Genomic DNA, 27665 nt, shown 5'->3' with positions numbered 1-27665 from the left:
AATTTTTGATCAAATTTTATTATTTAAAATCCTAAATAATGGTCTGGACTCACCAGAACTTACCAATTTAATACATTTTCATATTCCGTCTAGATCAACCCGACAATCTGATTTATTTTATCTACCCTCGTGTAGAACAAACATTCGAAAAAAAAACCCCAATTCCTCGTATATGTGCATAATATAATAAAAAAAATTACAGCATTGACATTTTTGGTAATAACCTAAAGAAATATCGATGTGAAGTAATGCGTACGATCGATTATTAATATCAGAGTGTGGAATGTATCGGCAGCATCTCCTATCCTATTTTCCTCTTCCTATCCTCTTCCTATTTTCCTCTTCCTCTCCCCTTCCTTTAACACCAAATTAATTTTAAGAAACTAAAACTTCATTTCTAATGCACTTTAACATAAGAAACTTCTGTGGCTTGACTTCAGTTAACTTGTATATTTATATCTATCACTGCATATTATATAAAAGCTGTTCTTTTCTTACAAAATAAATAAATAAATAAATTTTTCAAAGAATAATTGTGGCGTCAAGAAATCTCTGCTCGGGAGAAATTTTGAGTTCAAGTTCCATTGAATAATTATAAATTTACTTAAATTGTACTGTGTACTGAGATCTAGTGACGTGTAAATAAATAGTTTTTTGTTAATTTAAAATTGAATATGTCGTCGGGGGGTAAATTTTTTTGGTTGTACGTAGTAAAAATAAGTACATTCCTCTATTAAAATCAAAGACAACACGTGTATATATTATTATATGTATATTACTGATATCTAGGATTCCGACCTATATACGGATTTTGATTCAAGCTGAGGTAAGCTCAATATTCCAATTAGCTTTAAATCAGCTCATTAGCTTTAAATCAACCAATATACCGGGCCTATGTTCCCGATTGTTCCTCTCATCTCCGTCACCGACAACATATTATACGATTTATCCCCGGTATACAGGACAATCTTGCCGTTGTTATGTCGGTGGCAATTGGGAGGGCTATTATCTTGTTGGATAGAATCACTCCGGTTATTCACATATTTAACATCAATGAAATAGATTTTCATCGGCAAGCTTTGTTGCGGCTTAAATAAAGCCTACCTTTTATATGTCTGTTTATTTCAATTTTTCTTACGCTGATTACTGCTTGATAAAGCGATATTATCTTTAAGCACGAATACAAATTGTAAAGATTTTTTAAAATTAAATAATTGTAGTAAATTGAATTGAAGGCTGCGGTAATTGACGATACTTCTTCCAACTATGCCGTTATAAAAAAAATACTTGATAGATTATAAGAATCTCTTTTTTGTTTAAATCGATTATATGTCAGATAAATTGAATCAGATCGCAAGTAGACCGTTAAAGAAAAAAATTTCATTGACATTCTTATAAAGAAAATCAATGGTATTCTCGCTCCGGAAAGAGACAATGATATGTGAATCATATAAAATAATGGAATCTTAAAACCGTGATTAATCTTTTAAAAAAAAATTGTCTCAATGTTCACTTTGACAAATAAAAAGCTCGGTGAAAGAAGGAAGACCCGTTTCAGTTTGGTTCATTCGATTACAAAAATGTGTTGAAAGAGCTTCGGAAAGAGTAAGCCTTTAGGAAATAAATATTCCATGAATAATGTTTTACGATTTCTGAGAATGTTTTATAGTAGGACGCTTTATTCGTGGGGCAGAAATTCACAGAAATCATAAGGCTAACCAAATTTTGTCTCTTTAAATATTTAATGGCAACTTATCATAAACAAACATTATTACGTGTGCCTATTATGCAAGTTTTCATGGTCAAAATATAAACTGGTTGGCCATGACTATGATATGCGTGATAATATTGTAGCGCGCTTCATGCCAGCAGGACGCGTCCTCCTGTCCTCCAACCGCTTTGTGTTTTTTTTGGTATTTTCAAGGGAAATGAGGCAACATTCATTTGAAATTATTTTTAAAATCAGTCCATCAACGTTTTAAATTAACTTAACAATTAGTAATCAGAACTTTATAGTAATGTGATTAGAGTGCAGTGTGTTAAAAATAAATAATTAAAAATTCTGCTAAAAAATATTCTCAGTTGATCGGTAACTGCAGGTACGCCAGATGTTTTCAACGTAATTCTTGGAAACTCTGAAGGCCCTAACAAGTGTTTCGTTAAGCCCATAGTAATTTATTATACCGACCGTCGCCTTTTATTGCGGGCAAAACGCACCATTAATACAATCACCAGGAACAAGATTACATGGAGATGAATGATGGAATAGCCAAACGTCACAGAGGTGCTGCCAAGGTCTGTTATCTATGTGAGGATATTGTGTCTGCGCTCTATTAGTAGCAGACATACCTGGACGGATGACGAACCTCGTGCTGGCACTGTTAGTGGACGCGGTGCACTCTTTCGCTGCAGCAGCTGTTCTAGTTTCCTCACCACCTAGGATTCTTGCTGCAGAGTCTCCATATTCTATCTTCGTGTCACCTGTTCCTGTACTTCATCACCTGTTCCTGTAATTCATTTTATCTAACTTAATTTAACTTTATTTTTGTATTATTTATATTTTTTGTAATACCTGCATCAACTGTAAAGTGCCCCTGAGGTGATATCTCACAAAAGCGGCGCTATACAAATTAACCAATAAATAAATAAAAAAATAATAAATTCTGACGTCATTAATATTCCCACATCTTAAAAATGTCCTGAAAGAATCTAGTTCACTTCAAGTCACAAAGATGTGAACACGCGATCCGACATCCCCACAACACATTCGTATTTTTTTCTGATAGTTTGTTAGTAAACCTGTCAATTCATTCGTAAGAGGCCTGCAGTCTCGTTTCAACTGGGATACTGGTTTTCAATAATGTTTGTTTAATAAATTAGCTACAGTTTTCTCAGTGTAGCCCAAAATTTGCTTGCATTGATAAGCTTCAAGGGTACTACATATTTGCGAACCGAAAAGCGAGCAGTACCACGAATTACGGGAAAGAAACGAATCAACTGCAAGCGGCGTTTTGCACCATTTGCGGTTCCTTCCTTTCTCTCCCATAAGTGGAGGTTCAGTTCGGCAGTTCGCCTCGCGGATTTATACGTAGCATTAGATTCCACTACCTGATACTAGAAGCCGGGATTTATTTCAGTGCAGTCATCTTAGGACTATTTACTAAATGTATTCCTATCTGCCCAGAACACTAATGGAGGGATACAATCAAACATAGTAACTTAAAATCGATCACTCAATAAATAAAAAATGTTGTTACTGAAACAATTTAGTTAAAAATAATAATAATAATAATAATACTTGGATGACTTGTATAACGCCGTTTTTGTGCAAAAATACCTCAAGGGCGCTGTAAAAACTTATAATACATTTCTACAGTGATCTATGTTATTACTTAACTATTTATGGAGAAAATATACAATACAATACTTACCTGGTAGGTCACTTGAGATTAACACTTAATTAACATTTTCTAATTGTTTATTGGCGAAATTTAGACACAGGATTTAAGACTTAATTGAAAAATTAAATATAACTGGACTTTCTCTTAGGAATGGTATATTTAATTTAAGGGTACGCCAGCTTAAAAAGGTAAGTTTTTAGTTTAGACCTGAATTCTGTTTGACTTGTTATGGATCTTAGTTCCGGAGGGAGTTTATTCCAAGCCTTCGGCCCAGATACTCCGAAAGCGCGATCACCAAACTTAGTATTTGGCTTGCGCTTAGGTTCTATCAGTCTGCCTACAGCTGATGATGTTGCTGATCTAAGAGTTGACTGCCTCAGACCAGTGTTTTCCGGGACGCATAGTTCAGAGATGTAGGGTGGGGCCATTTCATTGATGGATTTAAACACCATCCAGCACAGTTTATACTGGATTCTTTCAGAGCACTTGAGCCATAAATGCCGTTGCAGTAATCGAGACGTGAGACTACGTAAGAGTTGATAAGTAGTTTGGTTGCTTCTGTAGGAAGGTTTCTTCGGACAGACTTGAGTTGTCTTAGGTGAAAAAAACCGGTGCTTACAGTCCTATTTATTTGACTTTTAAACGAAAAGTCTGAATCTAAATTGACACCGAGAAGTTTGACTGTTTTTTTTGGGATGATATCGCTGCCGGAAATAGTAATAGGTGAATTTTCTATGAAATGTTGACGTTTGTTTGTGTCCGCCCAGAGAAACTCAGTCTTAGATGGATTGAGCTTCAGCTTGTTTGAAGACATCCAACGAGTTATTGCTTCTAGACATTCAGTTATACGGATCTTGAGACTTTTGATTTCATTTGGAGCGCAGTAAAAATAAACTTGCTGATCGTCAGCGTAGCAGTGAGACAAGAGATTAAATGACTCGATTATTTTGGCGACATCATTTGTAAAAAGGATGAAGAGAAGTGGACCCAAAACAGATCCCTGGGGTACCCCTGAAGAAAGTGTTGCGAAGTTGGACAATTTATTTCCAACCCTCACGGCTTGTAAGCGATTGGATAAATAGGATACCAGCCAATTTTTTATGTCGGAATTCAAACCAAATTTTTCCTCTAATCTCCTAATGAGGAATTCATAATCAATCGTGTCAAACGCTGCACTCATGTCTAGGAGTGAGATAAGTGATAACTTACCTGACTCTACGGCCAGAATTATGTCTGATAGCATACGAAATAGTCCGGTTTCAGTTAAGTGGAACTTTCTGTACGCAGATTGACATTTTGCGAATAATTTATTTGAATTCAAGTGACTGGTTATTTGTGCGGCAGCAATTTTCTTCAGGATTTTTTAAATAAATGGTAAGTTTGAAACGGGTCGATAATTACCTAAGTTATCAGCGTCTAGTTAAGATTCTAGACTAAGATTCTATAACGTATGTGGTTAAATATAAAATAAGCAGAACATTTTTGTAAAAATATAAAGGAGTTTTTAGATCAAGGTTGCATTTCAAGAATTTCCAAATAGGCTGAGATGAGTAATACGTATTACATTTCACATCATGCGGTTGTGCAAACATTTAGCAACTATATTAAAATTCAGAGAGTATTTGATGCTTCCTGTAAATCTGATATTTCATTACACGATTGTTATAAATATTATTCACTAGGGATATTCAAAAAATGTTTTTGTAATTTCGAATCAGAGAGGAGAATATCGATTTTCAAAGGATGATTATGTATTTTCTCCTTTAAAACCAGTAAGGCAGTATATACTTACACGGCACGGTCACGTTTGTAGTGATTTTTCGCCCTATTTAGCAATTAGGACTTTGCAAAACATAGTGAAAAATGAAATTGAAAAATTAATACAGTGTTTGGCAGCCCAACATCGAATGAATAAATAAATGCTGGAAATGTAATGGTGCACATTACCGAACCAACCGTGAGGAATATATTTTATTAAATTTAGGCAGCAGGATAGAATTCGTAAAAAGGAAAAGGTTATGTTTCAAATACTTGAATCCGCACCTCAATAAAAATTGCCGATTTAAATTTAGATGTAGATAATGCAACATAATCCACAACAAACTGTTACATAGTTATAAAAGGTTCCCTTCACTGAGCAACCTTACTACTGAAACCGAGGATAAGGTAACGTGCAATTTTGCTTACGGATGAAAAGGTGTTTGATATTACCTACCTCGCAGACTGAATTCCTCGACGATTCGGGACGCATTCGAGCGCGTATTTTAACCGATACGGGAAGTTAAATTTCGTTCATGACGGAAAAATTAATATCGGGATTAGAGTCAAAAATGGACATTGGAGGGGACCTACCCTTTCCCAACGGCTGTGTGAGGAAACTGATTGTGTAACCTCATTAGCCGCATACGGACTATTTTTTTGTAAAAAGAAGATACATTTATTTTTAAAAGATTCTAGACCCTCCAATGTCCCTGCATGCATGATTGTAAGTACGAAATAATGTAACTTACATTAATAGTAACTCAAAATACGGACACATCAGCAATGTGTTCGCCTGATGGTTTGGCATCTTAAGTGATATAATGAAGAAAAGAAAAGAATATTTACAGGTGTAAGTATAATTAAAACATGAAAATATACAAGCGTATCGAAGGCAGCTTACCCCACTATCACGGGGCAGTCCCGGTAAGAATGAGCGTGGCGAGTCACCTGGCCACAACGATTATTTAGAGGTAATATTAGAGGTGTCTATGACGCTAAGTTTAACAATCTTCAAGGTCAAGCGTCTTGTAAAATATATACAATTCATAATAATTCTGTTGTGTCAGGGCAAGCGATAGTAATAACAAATATCACTTCTTAACTTACGCCCGTGGATTTACAACAACCGTTTGGAGAATTAAACAATGTAAATCTTTCCGATCCAGAGTTTCGGTATCCAGGAGAAATTGATTTACTAGTTGGGTCAGATTTGATAGCAAAAATACGGAGACAATGACATGTTTCAAGCCGTAAATATAATTCACTGTCTCCGGTTCAACACCGGATCCACACAAGTAGTGGAATGGTTACATTTGATGATGAAACATCTTGCTCTTTCAAAAATGTAAGATGTATTTGGAATCCATGGATGTCTCCTTTCATATTCGATGAAAGAAAAAGGAAGGTTTTTAAAAGTTAATTAATCATGTAACTCTAGTTGTTTTCAAAAGTTACATTTTTTTATTGATCACGAGAATTTACTTCGCGTTTGCAGGCGGCTTCGCATTTCTCGTTTGAGTTATAGAACAAAATTTCCAATAATCCTTGAGAAAAACAGTAAATTTGTTGGACTTCTCATATTTTATTACAATAAGGATATTACGTCGGGGCTAAACGCCATTTAATAGGTACGCAAAAATTCTTAAATATTTGTCCTGAACTTCTAATGCGTACATGTTTACGAAAGGGAATATTTTGAATCTTAATCCTAATTCCAGTACCCATTTCTGGGGACTATGTGAAGAGAACATTAGCATAAAATGACGCAACATATTTGGCAGCGCTGGAATATTTACAAGCGTTTCAAAATCGCGTTATTTGGTACTAAACTATTTTTAACCTTCAATTAAATGATCTGTTAGTCATCAAGTCATCGTCCATTAAAAAGGTCGAACAATAAGATAAAGGAAGTGAAACTAGGTTCTGACGGGGTCGTGAGAGTAGCCTCTTTTCAAAATAGCGACGGTGTCTGTATGCATCCTGCAACAAAGATTTACCTGTTATCTATAAAATAGAGGGTAGCTAACGTTTTCGTTTTTTGCCTCGTTTCAAATCACGTTCTTATATTTTTGTTTTGTTTTTCATGCATTCAATGCATTCGTAGTTTCCTTGTGACTCAGCCATTTTTAGATTTACTTAAATTTTTCCGGGTTGATGTTCTTGTTTTGGACGTGTAATCTATAATTTCTGTCCGATTATCCAATCTATGTTCCGACATGTATCCGATTATTATTTACGATTTAGTTTAATCCTTACCTACCCCTTACACCCGTCCGATCTTTTGTCACAAGGAGACGGATAGTATCAGTAAGTATCTTTTCTGCCGTATAACCGACCACAGGTTCCGAGTTTCCGTGAGTTCCGTGTTACGTACAATTCGTCATGATTTTTTTTTTCGAAGGGCTAAATACTAGGTGGGGCTTTTCAAAATCCATCTTTCCACAACAGAAAAAGGTTACTGAAATATCGCTTTGTCGCAATCGTGTTCCATGATTGTGTCATGTCTTCCTTGGAATTCATACCTGGGTCCTTATGTTAGGGTTGTTATCAGAAAATTGTTGTGTGCGGCTACCATTTGAATTTCTTTATTTGCCATCACTTCATTCATTTTTCCACGTTTTGTATTGCCTGCATTCTCACCTACCTAGTGGATATTGTGGATTATATGTTTTAAAATACACAATGCTTTTATTCTACCTTCAGTTGCATTATGTCGTACATGCCTAATGCACAACTTCCCTGGTTTACTTTGTTACACTCTCTTCCTGTGCGAATCTAATATTGAGGTACTTCTATCTAGGACATTAAAAGTCCACGCAGAGAGATGCAAATACTTAGATTTAATTTGCATCTCATTAGTCGTAGTTGCATTATTTGGAGATGAGATGTTTGTTCAAGATGGGAATAGCAGTAAATTAACGATGCTCCATTACACATCTTTTAACAAAAAGTTAACTTCTCTGGTCAAATCTTTCGGAAAAAATAAACTTTTTATGCACTTTATATCAGTAAGATAGAAAAGTTAATGAAGTGTTTGAATTGTTTTTAAGTTCCTTTACCTAACAAATAACGAAACTAGAAGGCTTTGATAAATGCTACTTCAAGCTTTTGAAATACAAAGGGGTGGTTATAAAATTTACTTTAAGCCGCTCGATAAAATTATAACTTATTTTCTATGACTAATAATAAAAATTGTTGTGTATGGATTTTAACCAGAATAGGTTTACTTTGTCATAAGAAATTAGAATAAAATACTTTTTTATTATTTTAGAAATATTATTTTCAAAATTAGAAATGTAAGTGAACTGTAAAAAAGAGAAAAAATAGGCACTTTATAATATGATAGTACCCACTTGGTACTTTAAGTACCGCTGTATTACAGATATTATTTGTTTGTCAGGGACGTATTAATATTACACTAATATTTTATAGAAATCGTTTCTTTGTTAGAGAAGAATTTTCCTACTTCTGAATAATACAGAACGAAAATGCATCTTTTTCTAGAGCCAACATGGCGGCTGTTGTTGTGAAAAATTATAAGAAAAAAACATTTATGTAGAATATATGCAAGTCAAATGCGGAAAATATGTATTTTTTGTAAATTTAAAGAAAGTTAATTTAGAAACCAATAATAGAATGTTTTAACTTACATAAGTATTTTAATTGATGATTCTTCTAATTTTTATTAGTATTATTATTAACTTGTATTATTCTCGTAGATCCAAATTCGCTATTCTGTTGTACATAATTGAATTCCTACTAAATACGCATCGGGAATCTTATTATCATTTTGTCTGCTTTTAAATAAATAAAAATTAAGTGTTTGAAACATTTGTGTATAACTTGGCGTATCTTTAATTCAGAACAGATTAAAAATGGATCACAATAAAGTGTGGAATGTTCCTACATCAATTGAAAATTTAAATACATCTCGGATACCGAAGATATACAAAACGGTATCTCTTACGGATAGCAGAGGGAATATTGTAAAAGGGTTCGGGAGGGGAATAGGTTAGTTACACCGGTTTTCGCGATAGAAATATGCCAAAACGTGAAATATGGACTTTTAGAGTGCATGGGCGAATTGTCTGGAGACCAGCTGTCTTTAGAAACATAATACATTAGGAAGGAAGAATTGGGGAACACCTGCTTATGGAATTGAAATTTTCCAATCATCTTAAAAATAAATTGAAATAATTCTCGTAATCTGTTTGTGAAGATTGTGAAGTAACAAAAATCTATCCCAAGCTTTAGAGTGATGTTATTTTTAAGGATTAGGTAAGACAAAGGTAGCCTTACTTAAGGTAGCCCACACTTAAGTGTGTCTATTCTCAACAATAGTAGAAAATCGATGAAATTCCACATCATTTACATCGTTTCTTAGTCAGGAAAGAGAAACAGATGTTACCTACAGATGGTGTCATTGGCTAAAATCTGTAAGAGAACCGCAAAAAATCGAATAAAACGTTAATAATTTTGATTTAATCGGTGACAAAAATATACTTTAAACCGCTTTCCTCGACAATTGGGATTTCGAAGATACAATGACTTAGGTAGGAGGAGTTGATGGTCGATTTAGGTACATTTAACGTCACCTATCAGATGCAAAACTGTGCAATATTTCATGTTGGAACCAACGATACACATTAAAAAAAAATCATTGAAATTGGTTAGGCGGTTTCGTAGATTAGCGAGTACGAACACAGTGACACGTGATTTTTATATATTAAGAAGAAGAAGAATATTTTTGATGTTTCACTGTTTTGATTCAAATCTCCAGATTACTGCCTATCAAACTAAGAAACTTTGTGTTGTTGTTTTAAAGTCTTAAAAATTTTATATGGATTTGTTTAAGTTTTATTAAAGATTGTTAAAACAATCTGAAAAATGTAGAAATAAGATAAATGATATTTCGCAATTTTTTAAAGCCAAACAAATGTCTTCCTTTCGAAAGTTAGTATTTCAAAGCTTGAAAATTTTGTTTTAAGCTAGTTGCGTTGTTACAGAAATTGTACTGGGTACATAAAAAAGCACCAAGTTAACGGCCCCAGCACTCGTCAATTGAGAGTTCTGCTGCTTTCACGTATTTTTTTTAAGTTTAGATTTTTTTAACAGAATCCTTAAGGTGACTATTCCCTAAAATAACATTTTAAAAATTGTATTGCATCATAAATATCAATTTTATTTACAAAAATATAAATATCACTTTTAAAAATAATATACAAAATTCCTTATTTTGGTTATCTGAAACAAATATTTTAGATAAAAAAAAATTATGATGTGATTAATTAAATTAATGGTTGAATTAAAATCTAATCGAGTTTAAGGTGAAAGTTTAAATCAATACTAAAACAAGCCTCAAAATAATAACTACAATAATTATCATACGAACGGTATATATGCAGTTTTTATAAATATCTTTTTAATTTTTTAAACAGCATTTGTTTTAGCGTGGTCGGTAATATATAAAATAAAATCGTGTGAAATGATAGTTGTGAAAAATAATGAAGTCCTTACTAGAAATATATATTTTTCACTCACCGCGTTTTCTGGTCGGACCATTGATAAATATAGGAGATTTTTTTCTAACTATGTAATATTCCGAGAGGTTATTTTCATAAATTTTTGTTTAATTTTTGGAAGATTGTGATTATCGCCAATTTAAATGGGTTATTGGCTGAATGATTCATTCTGCCATTCTCAAATCCGAAGAATCCAAGGTTGCGTGATTACTCTCGATGTGCAATAATGAGAGTTCGGATATTTCCAATTTAGTTTTTATTTTAACAAAACTCACGTTACAATAATTTTATGAACAAAAACGGATCGCGTACGCTAGACTGTAGACTGTTGGAGACAGAATGAATTATTTGCCGCGCGAGGTATCGCGCGAAGGTTTACAATGATACCAGCCTCACAAGAATGTGGGTAAAAGTAATGTTGTCATTATTATTTTCGGGAGATGTAAACTCCCTATAATTTACCCTACAAATTGTTTAAAAAAATTAAGTGCCATTTTAAATAAAGTTTTGTTAAATCCACCGGTGTAATTAATATCTACTAATTATACCCAACGGTTTCTATTTTGTTGCATGCTGAAGTTTTCGGCGTTACCCAAAGACCGTTCTCTCGTTTTGAAGGTCAAGTGTGCAAAATTTCGTCAATCTCGGAGTAAAATTGTAGACTTTTATAAAAATAAAATCCATGCCGCCTGCCCTCCAGCCACAGACGCTTTTCTTTACATAAATAAAAAGATAAATTGAACAAGTAAAATAGTGGAAAATGGAGGGTGTATAAGTAAGTGAAAAATACATGCATGACTATAAAATGCATGTAAAGGAGTTCCTACTTTTAAATAGCAAGATTTAGATACGTAAATACGTACTAGATATCTTCATGGGCAAAATGACGAAGTCGATTAGTAAACTACATCGTTAATTGCGAAAAGTGCGGAAGAAAATCTGATAGTATTATTGTCCTAGCGTCTGGACTATGTAGGCCCTCTGATTGGTCAAATTGAAATTGTGTGATTCGGATAAATTCTGCATAGGGGGTCTGTAGGCAAAACCCGCGGAGCGGGTTTTTAACTGCTAGTCTGTTTATATTACGCCTATGAGGTATATTGCACTTAAATTGCGCTTCAAAAAAGATATTTCAATTTTTGAATTTGTAAGATTCAGATTTTAATTTCAATTTTCCGTTAATGTCTGATTTAAATTTGTTAATATTAACTTGATACTGACAATTCGTGGTGGAATTCCACGTGAATAATTTATTTAAGCAATTTAAAAGATTAATTTGTTTTTATAAATCATTCTAATTATTTTGTATCTGAATTTTTGAGAAGTAAAGTGGGGTTTTTAAAAACCGTAAAAATCGGGACAATAATAGATTTCTTTAAAAAGAGTAACGTGTGCGTCCTTTAAATTAACACCGAATTACGAAGGAGGGTATGGGTACCGCCGCCGCGGGAACCGAACGGTTCAACTTTAGAATAAAAAAAAAATTGCTTTGCTGTCTGGAACTTACAGATGAACGTAAATATTTTCATTTTGTAATGCAATTTCCGTCAAAACTGGAAATATCAATTTGTGTCGAAAATAATTTTATCAATTTATATATATGATATATTTTTACCCAAATCTCGGACGAAGCAGGGTTAAGCCTATAATGCAATATTTTAATGGTCCTAAATTAAAAGGACACACACGACCGAACTGAGCCACGTCGAGCCAGGCCATTTTGATCTATATCACTATCGAATGAATAACTCGATATGTGAACTAAAATGGTACATGGGTAAAGAAAAAATGATATTTTTTCATAAATATTCAACAAAAGCATAAATAATATTAAGTAGGTACTAGGTTCTAAGAAATAAAATAGGTACCCACATATTTTTTAATCGTCCAGAACAAAATCACATTCTTTTCAAGAGGCCGTACATACGACTCGAGTTCTGAAAGTCTGAATTCATATCAAACGAATGTTGACTCGTGGATAGCAAAAACACGGCAGTGCCGCGAGCCATTTTTAAGTTTTATTTTATTTTATTTCATCAAAAAATTCCAGAATATATAATTTATCATTATTAAGTAAAATACCTATATGTAAGTTAGTAACAATGACATTGGCTCGGGGATTTGCCACATACCTACGGCCGAGACGAGAAACGGCTATTTGGCTAGGCGCGGTGAAATTTGAAGCCTGCCGAGCCATGTCATCTGAATTTCCCCACACACGTTGGCTCTACCGTGTGTGTCCAGTTTAAGATACCCACTTCCTACGAAAATCCCATCGTCGGTACCGGCGGGGCGGCCGCGGCGATTGGGAAATATCTTCAAAGGCAAAACTATTATTAAACCAGAATTATAAACATATATTCTTTAACTTTCGAAGGTTATACCCATCAATGTTATATATCATTGAAGAAGAAGAAGACAAATATGACGTTTAATAAACACGACCCAATGTTCGAGTTGTTAAGACGCTGTCCCTGTAAGACAAGATATACTGGGTTCGATTCCTGGTACCGTTATCTTTTTATTTTTTGTGTCTTGTTCTGTTTCATGTTTCTTTTAGATTTGTTATTAATAACTTCTTCAACAAAATAATACAACAGCGGTTTTTTATCAGACAGATATTCTATTACTTTCGGGCTACAATTCCAACAATTTTAAATTTTATCATCCGGTAGATATTGCTGTCGACACCCAGCATGCTTTAATACTGTAGACTGCACTAAACTTGATTTTATTTATTGGTACCTACTCCGGAATCTGTAATATACTTCAGAAGTACTGTCAGCTGCTTATCTGACAGATGTAATTACAGGCAATAATAAATAATACTACTTCGAAGACTTTCACCATTAACGCATGCGTCAAGAAAAACCATTTAATTGTCGGCTAACTCTGCCATATTTCAATATTTCCGTATTTTTTAGTTTTTGTAGTTATTAAACTGTTTTATAAAATAGAAATCGCCTATGCAAAACCTTAATGACTTGCGAAAACATTACGCACCAATAAATGAAGGGTCTTACGTAATACCCATTTCTTCGTAATACCCATTATAACAATGAAATGTCTTTAGTTTAGTCTCAGATTATTTTAGATGAAAAACGTTTTTGAAAATCAGCGGAAATGTTGGTTATTAAGGAACAAACTCCAGGCTTTCACAAAGTATTAATTGAATAACTCAAATCACTAAAATTTTAAACACCCACGTTAAAATGCAAAAGCATTGATCTTTGATTTTATAGAAAGATCTCAGCAAAATAACAGTATTTTATGCAGAAATCATTATTACCGAAATCATAGGAGATAAAGAGGGTCGTTCTTAGAATTATATTTATTTAATTATTGAAAACAATATTAGCGACTATTAAACGAAAATTTGAAACCGAGAAATCAGAAAAAGATACGGTCACATCTAGGACTTGAACCCATGACCCTTGCCTTACCGGGACAGCGTTCTACCAACTTAGCCAATGGGACCCTATCTCCTTCGGTCATATTTAACTGTATCATACCTCACATTTTTATTGGATTTCAACCCGATCTAAATGCAATTTAGACAGTGTCTTAGATAAATACTCGTATATATCTTATTTTTATTTTAATTTGCGACATCTATTGACTTTTTATGCAAGTCCTGGATGAATATTTTATTTTTGGAATAACTTAATGAGTAAAACCTCAAATTTTAATATTTAATTATTGAAGACAATATTAGCGAATCTTGCGAGTTGAATCTTATCTTTTATGTATGACCATATCTTTTATCTTATTTTTATGTTTCAAATTTTCGTTTTGGAATCGCTAATATTGTCTTCAATGAATAAATATTACTATTTGAGGTTTTACTCATTAAGTTATTCCAAAAATCAAAATAAATTATATTTATTCTTATTTTATTTAAATAGCTCCAACTTACGTTGTGAAACATGGCAGTAATGGTTATAATTATTTAATACTGAAAATATTTTAAAATTCTTACTAAAAGGGTCAATAAACAGATGATGAGAGCTCTTTATTTATTTATGTACAAAGAAATTGCCAATATGGCATTTTCTTCCTACCAATCTTCATTCTTAAGAATAGTTGGGAAATCAATTAACATTATGTTCTAGAGTTTTCCACTAGGTTTACACGTTATAAGAAGTTGATATAGATACGAACATATTATAGAGTGCTTTAAAAATGTATTATTGCGCGTGTGAAGGTGATTAAAAAAGAAAGCAATCATCGGAAAATATAACCCAACTTATTTACGTTTTGAAATTAATATTTATGAGTAAATCATCAGATACTTCGGCCAGATACTCGATACCTGAATTGCGAATGAATTTGATTCCACATAATTCCGATAGATAGTAAACTAATCGATATTTCGATGAGCTACAAATATCCTACTAATAATAATTACCAGTTACAAAGCATATTAATATGCTTAAAGTATACAAAAAAAATTCAGTCTATTAGAATATTTGTAGCAAATCTATAATTTTTTTGATGTGCACCATTTATCCTAATATTACTATTTTTTTTTTTTTTTTTTTTTTTTTTAATTAGTAAAAAAAAGATACATGATTTACATTACACAATATTGAATATAGTACAGTTATTAATTACATAATATATGTATTTGATGTACACCCCATAAATAAGCAGGGCTTGTGTGTATGGGGGTGTTTTTATATTGGTTTATATTTGATATTATTCAGTTCAACTGTTCGGAATACTTTTTAAGGTGGCTTATGAATGTATGGCTATGTACTATTTACTATGGCCCGGTATACAGGTTGATTTAAAGTAAAGGTGGAACTTAGGCCGGCTTGGAACATAATCCGTGTGTAGGTCGGAAGCCTAGATATCAGAAATATTACTCGTATTGTTTATGATTTTATTAGAGGAAAGTACTTGATTTTCCATGCTGCGTGAGTGGTATATCTATACTCCTACGCCATCTTTCAAAATTCCAGATGTTTTAGGCGGGCTAATTTACGTGTTGATTTTTTGATAAAGTTCCCCACTTAGCATGGTACAATACACGAGGATACAGGATTTTAAACAGTATTTGTTTAGATGTAGTCAATAAACTTTTCACGAAATTTTGACAAAAAACCGCTGAAAACACGGTCTTATTAGACTACTTGTCTATTGATTATTGATTATCAATGAATAACATTAACATTTCACATCGCTCGATGAATGTAACAGTCCATGCTGATAAAATAACGCAATTTATGTATATTTCGGTGAGATTGGAATACATAATTACTCACGTAAATGTCATATTAGACATTTGTTACTGCTGGTGTCTAAAAAGGGATTCCATTCTACGGCTTACCGATGGTTTAAGCGGCCGATTTAGCCAGCTCAAAATTGCGCGACGAATGTCGCATATAGCGAGGATACGGACTGACTGTTATACCGGGCCTATGTTCTGTAAAATACCCAATCGGGTGTAAATAAACAACATTTAAAAACATGTTGAATCAAAAAACTGTTTATTTTTGTAATAATGACACCAAACTTACTTTAAAAACGTTATTACATTACTATAATACACTTATCAAAATCCTTTGTACAATTTTAGAGAAGTCTTTCATATAAATACAATAATTTTTGTTTTAAAACCACGAGTTTTTAATAATTTTTAGAACCGACCGGTTTCGTTTTACTCAAGCATCTTCAGGGTACAAATTATTACTAGTATTATTTTCTAGTAATAATTTGTAACCTGAAAATTCTATAGTTAATAATAATAATTAATGATAATTTGTTCTAAAAAGTATTAAAAACTCGTGGTTTAAAAGAAAAAGTATTTTATTTTATTTTATTAAATATGTCAAACCAAAAAGTGCTATGTGTATTGCTTTCTACAATAATGTTAAGTCTTTCACACTTTTTCATTTGCACCTTTTATCGTTGTATTAATTTAGCTTTATTCTGTTACACCATTATAAGTCAAAATAAATCAAACTAGTTTCTTTCCGCTTCCGTTATTTAGGTATCTTATTCATAGTTTATCTCATTTTAACTTTTAATTGTAATACCCCCATGAAACTCTCCATTCATGCTGAAAAAACCATGACATATTTATACTTACTGCAGTTTAGAAGAGTGAGATATAATCGTTGAAAAACTGCATCGTAAGTCGCTAGTAACATTTAATAATCGTTGGAATGTTATACTATACCAAATATAATCAAATATTTAACATTACAACTTACCAAGCAAAGTCATGAAGAATCCGTAAAGCACGCACATGGTCTTCCCGAAGACCCAGCGGTGGGACAGCGCGGAGATGAGGGTGAAGGGATTGCCCAGGATGGACACGGAGAAATCGGAGCACACGAGGTTGAAGAGAATCAGGTTCAGGGGCGTCCACAACTAAGGAAATAAATAAATAATGAATAATTTCATAAATTAGAGTCATAAAGCAACAGCAACCGGGTACTTCCCCCGTTCCTAGTACCCCATTTTGGGATGACATCCTCTCACCGCCTCCAAAAGTTTGTTAGCAATTGGGACTCTTAATATTGTTACTTACTCTTGTAAACTCTTGCTAAGATGAGACAATCTACTAAAATAACGCTGGAATCTTAACGAAGTAAGTGAAGAACGCACGCACAGAAGTATGCGACGCGCGGCTCTGGTGTATTGGACAGACCTACGGTTGAATTAGCCCTAGAAAATCTCTAAAACAAAGTGGAATCTTAACGATATAAGTGATGAAGTCGTGTAAAAACAATGACGGACATAGGTCGACTTTGCCATAGCAGGCCTAGAAAATTGATCTTCCCGAGGGGTTTAATTTAATTATTTCTGTTGGATGTATCACTAAAACCTCAAATGTTTCTAAAAGGATCCCTTGAGAAGTTACTAGTTTATCGTATAGAGGAATAAAATGTGGTACTTACCGCTAATTTTATAGTTGAAAAGCGTTTTATAAAATTTTCAAAGCGTTAGCATAAAATATTTTAATGGTAAGGTGCAGTTTTAATTAATCTTAAATACATATAACTTACATCCATAGAGATCACTCTAACAAAAAAAATATGAATAATATAAAAATGTATATATGTAGGTATAGTATAGTATAGTATGTTAAATGTATGTATGTGTAGCTATAGTACTGTAGGCAGACTGATGGAACCTAAGCGCAAGCCAAATACTAAGTTTGGTGATCGCGCTTTCGGAGTATCTGGGCCGAAGGTTTGGAATAAACTCCCTCCAACGGAATTCAGGTCTAAACTAAAAACTTAACTTTTAATTTGTCATACCCTTAAATTAAATATACCATTCCTGAGAGAAAGTCCAGTTATATCCAATTTTCTAATTATGTCCTGTATCTAAATTTCGCTAATAAACAATTAGATCATTTTAATTAAGTCTTAATCTCAAGTTACCTACTAGGTAATTATTGTACTGTATGTTATCTCCATAAATAGTTATTAATAACAAAGATCACTGTAGAAATGTATTATACATTTGTACAGCGCCCTTGAGGTGATTTTGCACAAAAACGGTATACAAGTCATCCATTATTATTATTATTATTTGTTATTATTATTATATTATCGTTACGAATTCGTGGGAATTAGTAAAAATGTGAGCCTTAAGCAAACCCCCGTCATAACCATTAATGTGATTCAGTTTTTAATATAGTCAAACTATTTAGATTTTGTTACTGTTCATTTTTTTTTATTCAATAAGAAAGACAAAAAACATTCCGGGGTTAGGAATAACCTGACAATGTTTGAAAACCTCCTACTACCACTACAGTAAGCGGAAGATATTGCTTGTGTTGTGACGGAGGACTTAGTCAACCGATGAATTGAACATACTACGACTGGGTGGGACCCAAACGCGATGTCAACTCAGCCACCGACCGGACTTTAAACATGCCGAACTTTCAGAATGCGCTACAGGTCACTTGGTTCTGTTTTTTTTATGGTACGTCCGATCAGTAATCCATTTACAGAACCATATTTTCATTCGGACGCTCTTAACATTTGAGAAGATAATTATGCAAAAAAGTCTTAACGGTTCTTAAAGAGTAATTAAATACATTCACTGTTATAGAATTTTCATTTTACAGAACCGTTCCTCGTGTCATGCTATTCTGTGCCAAAACCATAGACATATGAATATTAGTAGACCTGCCCTAAGTGATTAAAAGCGTATTATCCCCACTCCCCATACCGGTTCCATTGGAGCCGGCTGGGCTCGCGTATGGCTCAAGTGAAATTTGAAAACGTGACGTCATCATTCTTGTGCGAACTATGGTCGAGGCATCATCGGTTCATTTTATGAAATAACACGGCAAAATGTTGTTGTGATATGAAAACTTGTAAAAATAGATGTGAAAAAGAGAATAAAGCCAATTGTCGTATTACATTCCATAAGTAAGCATTATTTTACTTTATTTTAAGCTTATTCACACTGTATTATATGGATCAGTTTTAGAAACATATACTATCACAACACAATGTAGCGATTCTCAAGTGTGCTCATCGTTGTTTACTGGGGTAAGTAAATTATGAAACATTTGTAAAAGTGTCTTAACTAAATACTCTGAAACTAACTACGACTCTGCAAACAGAAGAAATTTACTTTGCCGAATTTGGACTTCGCAAATTAGTTCATAACGTGGCGAGTAATTTGCGCTCCCATGTAAAAATGTCTATTCATTCAAAAGCAGATTTTACTTTTAAGAACTAAATGGTGATATTATAATGCGAGATGCCTATTTACTCTCAGATTGATTTATTGACGAATCACAGTCAGCTTAACCCCCTTCGTTCTTCAACAGTTGATTTTACCCCTCGCCATTATCTTCTCGTCTATTAATTCCCATGTCTGTGGCCAAAACATATATTTTGAATTAGTCACGGCGACGACTATGAATGAAATTTTCTGACACTCGTATATGCCATAGCATTCCGAGAGGACTATCGAATGGGCTTTCGAGTTATGAATTAAATTAAAACTAAATATTTGTATAACGTATGGTTTCTAGGCTTAATCTATTTTTTTTCATTCTTCTGTTATGAATTATATTTATTAAATAATTATTAATAAATTTAGAGAATATAATTAATAATGTTAACTAAAATAATTCATACAATTGGTTTTCACTGCTTTTGTATTTTTAGTTTTCCTCTTCTATAGAAGTTGGCGCTTATGTCTAGAAGAGTGGTGAGCATCAAGATGAAGAATATTTAGGGTTTGCAATTATGAATATTAAAATTTATTATTAATTAAAAAGATAGTGACATCATTTTGGTATTTTTACATTGAACTTCTCTTTAATTGCTTTAAGTATGTGTTTATCGTCTTCTATTGTCCTGATATTTTCGGGTAGGCTGTTGAAGTATTTTTTCCTTAGATATATGTAATGATGGTGAGCAAAAGTGGTGTTACATTTTTGTATTGGAAATTTTTGACGAGTGCGACTTTTAGTTAAAAAGCTGTGATTTTGTTTTTCTTCTATTATTTGAGTTATTATGTTTTTTTGGACAAGATCATTAAATTTTAAAACTTTAAATTCTTCAAAAATTAGGTGTGTTGGATAATCTCTCGGTTTTTTTCAATATTATTTTTATAATTAGACGTTGTACAATTTCAACAGGGAGTAGTTTTGCATGCAGATCCCCAGCTGATTACAGCGTATTGGAGATTTGATTGTACAAAAGCGTTGTTTCCTCATGTAAGTCTATATGATGTATGAACCTCGGATAGGTTCTATGAGTCCGCATATAGCTGTACCTTTTACGATGTTTTCTGGATTTGTTCTAGCATATTGATTTCGGAGCAACTGGTCCGAATGCAAAAAAACTCCATCACTCTATGACTTGTGAAGTAATACTTCACCAAAAGACTATTGATTCTGATGAAAAGACAGTACCTAATTATTATCAGATCTATTGACTTTTCTTTATATTTATTACATTACTCTATTACTTTATTCTTTAGGTGACAATTGGATATATCTTTCGAAAAAACTACACATTTCAATCCATTTGGATCGTAAGTTTCGCTTGCTGCGTATGCTAATAAGGCTTTTAAAAAGTATGTGTGTCTAAATAGATTGTAACATTCGCATGCGTGAAATAACTTTTCCTATATTTGTTTTCTTAGATTTTTCATGGTAACGTATTACCGGTAAATTTGGATAAGTGTTGGTATCTTATTGTTGTATTGCGACAGTGGCATTATTTTGAACTCATCTTTGTAAAATAACTTTTGACGATTTTACTCTGCAATGTTAAAATGACATTATCCGTGGTTAAAATGTATTTTATTACATGTCATGTTCTGTGGAATTGTAAAACGAGCTTCGGAGAGAACACAGTTTGCGCAGCACTGGTTTAGTGACAGGAAAAACCGCAAAAACCCAGAAAATCAGTCAATTGGAGCCGTAAAAAAGTAATGCATATTTGTAATGTCTTGCTGCTTCAAAAATAAGAATAAAAATAGAAAATTTATAAGCTTTCGACCACTTTGTTATTTGAACGTAAATATGGGTTATTTTGGAAGGTTTTCGGCAATTTGCCATACAGTTTGGGAAGAGGCGAAGGATTACAAATTAATTCTCAGAAAACAAACTTTTAATAACCAGCCTGGAAACTTTTGGGTCGATGTAAGAAATTCCTATTTAATTTGAATACTTTAAAACTGTCCCGAGATTCAGCCATGCTTTGAATTTCTTTTAATAATTTATTATCATTTTAAACGAATTTATGAATTTCATTGCATCTATTATTACCTACTAGAACTTTGTCAAACTTTGGGTTAAAGTAAAAAAGATTAGGGGTTTTTAATCGTATATTTGTTTGTTGGTTATTTGATATATACCGGATTAAATCCTTTATAATTAGCTTTCGTAACTAAGTAATTACATTAAACCTTACATCGAGGCCTCTCTCTCAGCTGGCACTACAGGTAGCTAAATTTCATTAAAATAGCACGAATTTCCAGTTTTTAAGATGCGTATTCAAAAAATGTCATACCTTCCACAATCCGTACTGCGAAATTAGTTACTAAAAAACTAGTTGACGTGTACCCAGCGTTACTCGCTTTTTTTATACTTTCTATAAATATATAAATATATTTATTTTTTATTTCTAATTACACGCCCGGCTGGGATTTTACATGTTATTTTTTTATTTATTACAAATAACATCTAAAGAAGCACTACAAAATAAATAAAAAATCAAAGCAATATCAAAAAAAGCAAAGCAAAATTTAAAAAAAAACAAAATTAAAAAGAAAAATAGAAACAAAATAAACAACAATATCTAAAATAAAAACAAAGTCAAATACGAAATATGTAAACCTTGCGGAAGAAATTCTTTAAATGATAGAGAAATCTTTTTCAAAATCCGATGCATAATAAAGAACTAAACGCATAAACAGACAGACGGATAGAGACATTGTTTTATACTATAAGATAACAATAAACGTAGTGCAAGTTAATGACATGTCTCCACGAGTACATTTTAATATATAACTTTCTTTATAGTCTTATGAATCGCTATTGAAGTGATATTTAACAAAAATTGCAATTTAAAAAATGTAAATTATCCGCGTGGATAATTTTTCTATTATTACTTACTATTACTATCTCGGGTGAATTTATTTTTCAGAACTTTTCCCAGTGCGGATTTTGCATGGCATAAACAACAAAATTTATATTATTCAAACCATAAAACACCCACTTTTTGAAGATATTCATAAATTATTGTAAACATAAGTTTTATATATAAACAGCACATCTGGAAAACATAACAAAGTAAGAAAATACTATAAAATAGAAAATACTGAACTCAAACGTTGCATACATACAAATACCGTGTAGTTTGTAAAACAATTGAAATATTTACCCAGGAAATGATAAATAAGAAAAATTAACCTGAATTTGAATGCTGCTTCCAACAGGCCTGAAGCCAATTGGTTTAATTACAAAGCTGCCTCTAAAACTAGGTCAAAAGTGTAAAGGCACAAAAAAACGCACGTACAAAAGAATCACGATGGAGTTACAGCATCCTGTTTTCTATCTAGATAAGTATATCGTGATATTGTCATGTTGCAGTTCGTTGGCGTGTAGTATGTAGATCCACAATATATTTTTTTTTCGGGAAATCGACAGTTTATATTTTTTCAGTTTGCACATGTGTAGTACAGCCACATAATAAAATCAATTATTAATTTCCTCCTTGTGGCTGTACCTCTATTAAGACAACATAATAAGAGTAAAAAAATAAATTTATGAGAATATATTGCTCGGGAAACTTAAGAAAAAACATTGATTTTATGGAGCTTATTATGTGTTATATTAGGACATAATATCACATTATAATATAAAACAGGATATAATACTAACTTAGTTGAATACAGAATTATATAAAACCACAACAACAAAGACTAATTCGTGATAATAATAGTTCAGAAAAACAATTTTTTCAATTTACATTCTTATGATCACGGTTGTCATTTATTGGTAACCGTAAGAAGATAGGATTTATATAAAACAAATTAAATTCTAAGCAAAATTATAAATATAAATAACAAAAAAGTTACGTAGGTAGTCATCAAATATCAGAGAATTATTATTTTATGGAATTTTTTGTATTTGATAAGATCGCAAATGAAAATTTCCACTTTTAATATTACGTTATAGTTATTATTACATAGTCTGTTCAAGCAAGATTTTTTATTGTTTATTTAGCGTCGATGTACTTTGAACAGTACAGAAGAGCGTGTGGAGCGTGCAGGTACATTAAATTGAATCTTATTTAGCATCTCTGTGCATTGAATAGTATTGTTAAGGCGACACGAGACTCTAATAACGGGTTTGCTCGACGCTCACATTTTAATTATTTCTGATGAACGTATTTTTAAAATCTCCAATGTTTCTAAAAGGATCCCTACGGATTAAGTTATATTTATATATATTCAAATTAATAAAATATTTAATCCAAATGTTATAAATCGTTTTTTAAGTATAAAATTAGCGGTAAGCACTAGATTTTGTTTTAATAGATGTTAAATTAGTAACTTTCTGAGGGATTCCTCTATGAAAATTAGAGATTTTAGTAATACATTCATCGGAAATAATTAAAATAAACAAAATTTTAACGGCCTGCTAGGGCAAAGTCGACCGTAGGTCCATCCCTTACACCGTACCGCGCGCTAAATATTGTTTTTACATAATTTATTCATTTATTTCGTTAAGATTCTCACTTCATTGTAGAGATTTGATAGGGAAAATTCAATCGCAGGTATGTTCAATACACCAGGGCCGCGCGTCTTATATTTTTGTACACGGCTACTTCACTTACGTCGTTAATATTCTGGATTTATTTGAGAGTATTGCCTTGAGAGGAATAATTGATCTATGTGATGCCTTCGTACGATCAATGAATCTATTTTAAAGTATGAAGTTGCCTCTGCATAGTGATTAAATCTTACAAATGACCTGTTACAGAGATATTTTAAGAGTTTGTTTTGAATTGCCTCTATTTTTTTAATGTGAAATTTATAATATGGATTTGTTAACAGGTTAGTAACTATCACAAACGCACAAACAATAACTAAATTAACCCCGACATTAGCAGAGTAATGATACCCAGAATTTAGTAATGAGTATGTCAAAACTTTGTGTAAAATTCAATATAGTTGTACATGATGCTCATTATAATGGTCTACGTAAAGCTCTAAGGAAGTGAAGAGGAACTTTTCTTCTTTTGAGAGTGATAGGGCTTACTTTAGGTTATTTTTCTTATTTATATTAAAAATATGCTTTCGCCCATCTACTGCGTGGTGGGCCGGATCGGGTGAGCCTGTTTAAGGGAGACCTTTTTGACTTCTCCAGCCGGACTATTTCGACCCATCACCTTTCAATGGTAATGTAAAATGGCAATGAAATAAGTTTTTTTAGAAAACGGTTTCGGTTTTATGTTTGTCGCACAATTAATTGAGTTTTCCGATGAGAACGATAAAATTGAGTTCCTTGCGTGGGTTCAGGTTTTTAATTAGCACAACAGCAGAAAAATATTCAGAAGCGTGGGACTTTTAATGTTTTAACTGAAGTTTCTCATTAACGTTAATAGAAGTATATTCATTTTACAACGTATTATCCGAGAAAACAAGTTCGTTTTAAATTATAGAGCGACCATTATAATATTTGAAAAAAAAACAGGTCTGTTTAACTATGTTTAAAAAATTATGACGAAAGCTTTTATCCTCTATTGCATAGTTAGTAAAAGTTGAACAAGTTGGTGAATATTAATGTTAAATAAATATCGCAATATAATAACTAACGCATTTTTTTACCACAGTATAAACTTCAAAAATATTTTTGGAAAACATTTTTTAAAGTTAATCTGGAATTATACTATCACGTTGAAAGATAACTTATATGTGCCTAACAAGTGTACTCGTGGAAGATCCCATGCACTTTTTTATACTAAGGGAAAAGGTTGTTGCTACGTATACATTGGTAAAACCAACATAAAATTTTAAAGAATACCTTTTGATATTTTGATTTTTACATAAAATAATATACCTTGTCTAGTTATTTAATCGGCAATGGCCTAATGTCAGAATTAAACTAATTTCTAAATACAATTAATTATCTGATGTGCTGTTGAACCCTTTGGGCCATCTTTTACTTTGATTGTGTGGTCTTGACATTCGCCTTTCACAGCAATATAATTTCTTGCTCTGTACCGAGTATACAGCCCTTTGTACTAGAGGAAAATACAAAATAAATCGCTTTGCTTCTGATCAACTCGCCGCAGCAAAGTTTCATAAATGTTTTTCCGCTTTTGAACAAATGGTAATAACAATCAATTTTGACAGGTCCCGGCATTTACAAGTTAATTTTAGATAATCGAGAGAGAAGATGTTAATGCTTTGTACAATAAAGCTCCCCGAAGGACTGATAATTTAAACTTCAAGTAAAGTTCCCATTTGCTGTTTTCAGCATGTTTCTTGGAGTGTGTAAGTACCTACTGTGACAAATAAATGAATAAAAAATTCCAATAATGATACTGATTTTCTATCATACAAAAGTATGAACAAGAACCGTTATAAAAAGTTCTAACTTTAAAAAACTATTTTACATACGAAAACGTGGCATTTTTGTAATTATTATTTGTAATCGGTAAATATTAATCCCTCCAGCATTTGAGGGTCATATATGAGACCGGGCGTCCATATTTTATAAAATTATTTATTTAGTAAGAAAAATAATCATTCTTTCCAATTTGTATCAAAGATTTATACCGTAATGCATAAATAAAATCCTAAAAATAGCCAAAATGAATCATTCATTTTTCGCGTTGCTATCGTAACAATCGGCTTAACTTTGAAAATTATTTTTTTATTATATTAACTAAATAAAATCGAATGAACAGTTTTCTTACAAATTCGCCAAACAAAACGAACGTGTTTTCGAAATATCGAGTTCTCTCAATTTTTCTATGATCGGAGTAAAAATTTAAATGTGTTAGCGATTTTGACAATATTTTTCGCATTTGATATTAAAATTTTGTTATTTAGAAATAGTAATGTTTATTTAAAAAGCATGCACTGGAATGGTAATTTTATCTTGTTTCTAAGAAAGTATTTGTTTTTATGGAAAATTAAAAAATAAGATGTATATAACGCATTTGAAATACACAGAAAACATTGCAAATTGTACAAAATTGATGAAATTACTAAAGGGTTCAATGAAAGAATAATTTCACAGTAATTCTTCTGTATAACTAATGGAACTCACCTGTTTATCCTTGAACATCAGCACGATCACCATCAGATTCAAGAAGAAGCCAAAAAAGCCTATCAGGAAAAGGACGAAGGCTGAAGCGGCAAAACCCCACGTCGGCATCAGCTCCACATAATCCTCGTGTATGGAGTAGATGTACACGGAGGAAGAGTGATTCATTGCCTGCGTTAGAGACATCGCCATCGCGGCTACCGGGCATTCAAGGTACGAATATTACTATCCAGAGTGAAGGATATGGATTCATTTCACTTTGTATTTATTGTAGTTTGGATTTGCTCCAGGTTATGGCCCTTTTAAATGTATTTTAGTGCACTTAAATGAAATTTGTTTTGGATAATTTCAGGTATTTTTCAAGGTCCACATGGATATTTTTGAGCCTTATTAGTTATTAAGGAAAACAGTATTAGAAGAATAGAAAATTATTATTTTTTTCTAAGAAAACAAAAATTTTGCTTTAAACTTATATCGTCAAAACGGCTCGGAACGATTTTTTAAGAATTTAACCAACTAATAGAAACGAATCACTTTTTCATTAAAATCTCAGAAACCTGAATTGCCTACTCTGCGTACAAATGGAATAATAATCAAATTAAACATCGCTGTCTCCTTCTGTTCTACTTGTATCTCTCCCTGTCTATTATCTTCACAAATATGACTGAATGTAATTTGAAAATTAGCTGATAATATATGAATGATGAAGCTGATGCTAAGCGAAACTCGGTCGGCTGTCTTTATATTTTGTCGTAAGTTTAGAAATGATATTGATTAATATTTTACTCAAACATTTGTTTGACATTATATTTTCAGTTTAGTGTAAAATCAGATCTTTAGTTGAGCGGTGCCCGCGTGCCAATGGTTGAAAAATAACCCTTTGATCCATAATACATACTAGATTTTACACCCCCAATTTCCTGGGCGAAAATGTGTTACCGAATATTACCGAACATTACGAATACAAAACTTATGGGGTGAGTTCATACATGACGTACTGGAAATATAATAATTATTACCAAGAATTTCCGATTTTACCCAATTTAGTAGGAAAACAACACCCCTATTAGTTTTAATAGTTTCAGTCGATCAGCTCCAATTATTCTTAGAACGTTATGAAATAGTTCAATTTTAAGATTAAACCTCACAAAGGGTTCTATCTAATGAATTATTAATTTTGATGTTCTCCATTATCTGAAACAAAAA

The 27665-nt window shown here is 32.4% G+C and overlaps 1 protein-coding gene across 1 annotated transcript in view; it reads right to left on the bottom strand.

The window, feature by feature from the left end:
- LOC149415413 (uncharacterized) overlaps positions 1-26651 on the bottom strand; it is a 71117-nt gene extending 44466 nt beyond the window's left edge. Inside the window, exons 1-2 of the mRNA XM_089642212.1 lie at positions 26463-26651; positions 16903-17062 (exon numbers count right to left, since the gene is read on the bottom strand). Coding sequence (XP_089498338.1) covers positions 16903-17062; positions 26463-26651 — 349 coding nt within the window. The remainder of the gene's footprint in view (positions 1-16902; positions 17063-26462) is intronic.
- Between the last annotated feature and the right edge of the window lie 1014 nt (positions 26652-27665).

The sequence above is a fragment of the Hesperophylax consimilis genome, chromosome 18 (assembly GCF_061612785.1).
Source record: "Hesperophylax consimilis isolate HC1 chromosome 18, BYU_Hcon_1.0, whole genome shotgun sequence".
NCBI classification, from domain to species: Eukaryota; Metazoa; Arthropoda; class Insecta; order Trichoptera; family Limnephilidae; genus Hesperophylax; species Hesperophylax consimilis.
The sequence above is the reverse complement of the archived record's forward strand: the minus strand, read 5'-3'. Positions and strand labels throughout refer to the sequence as shown.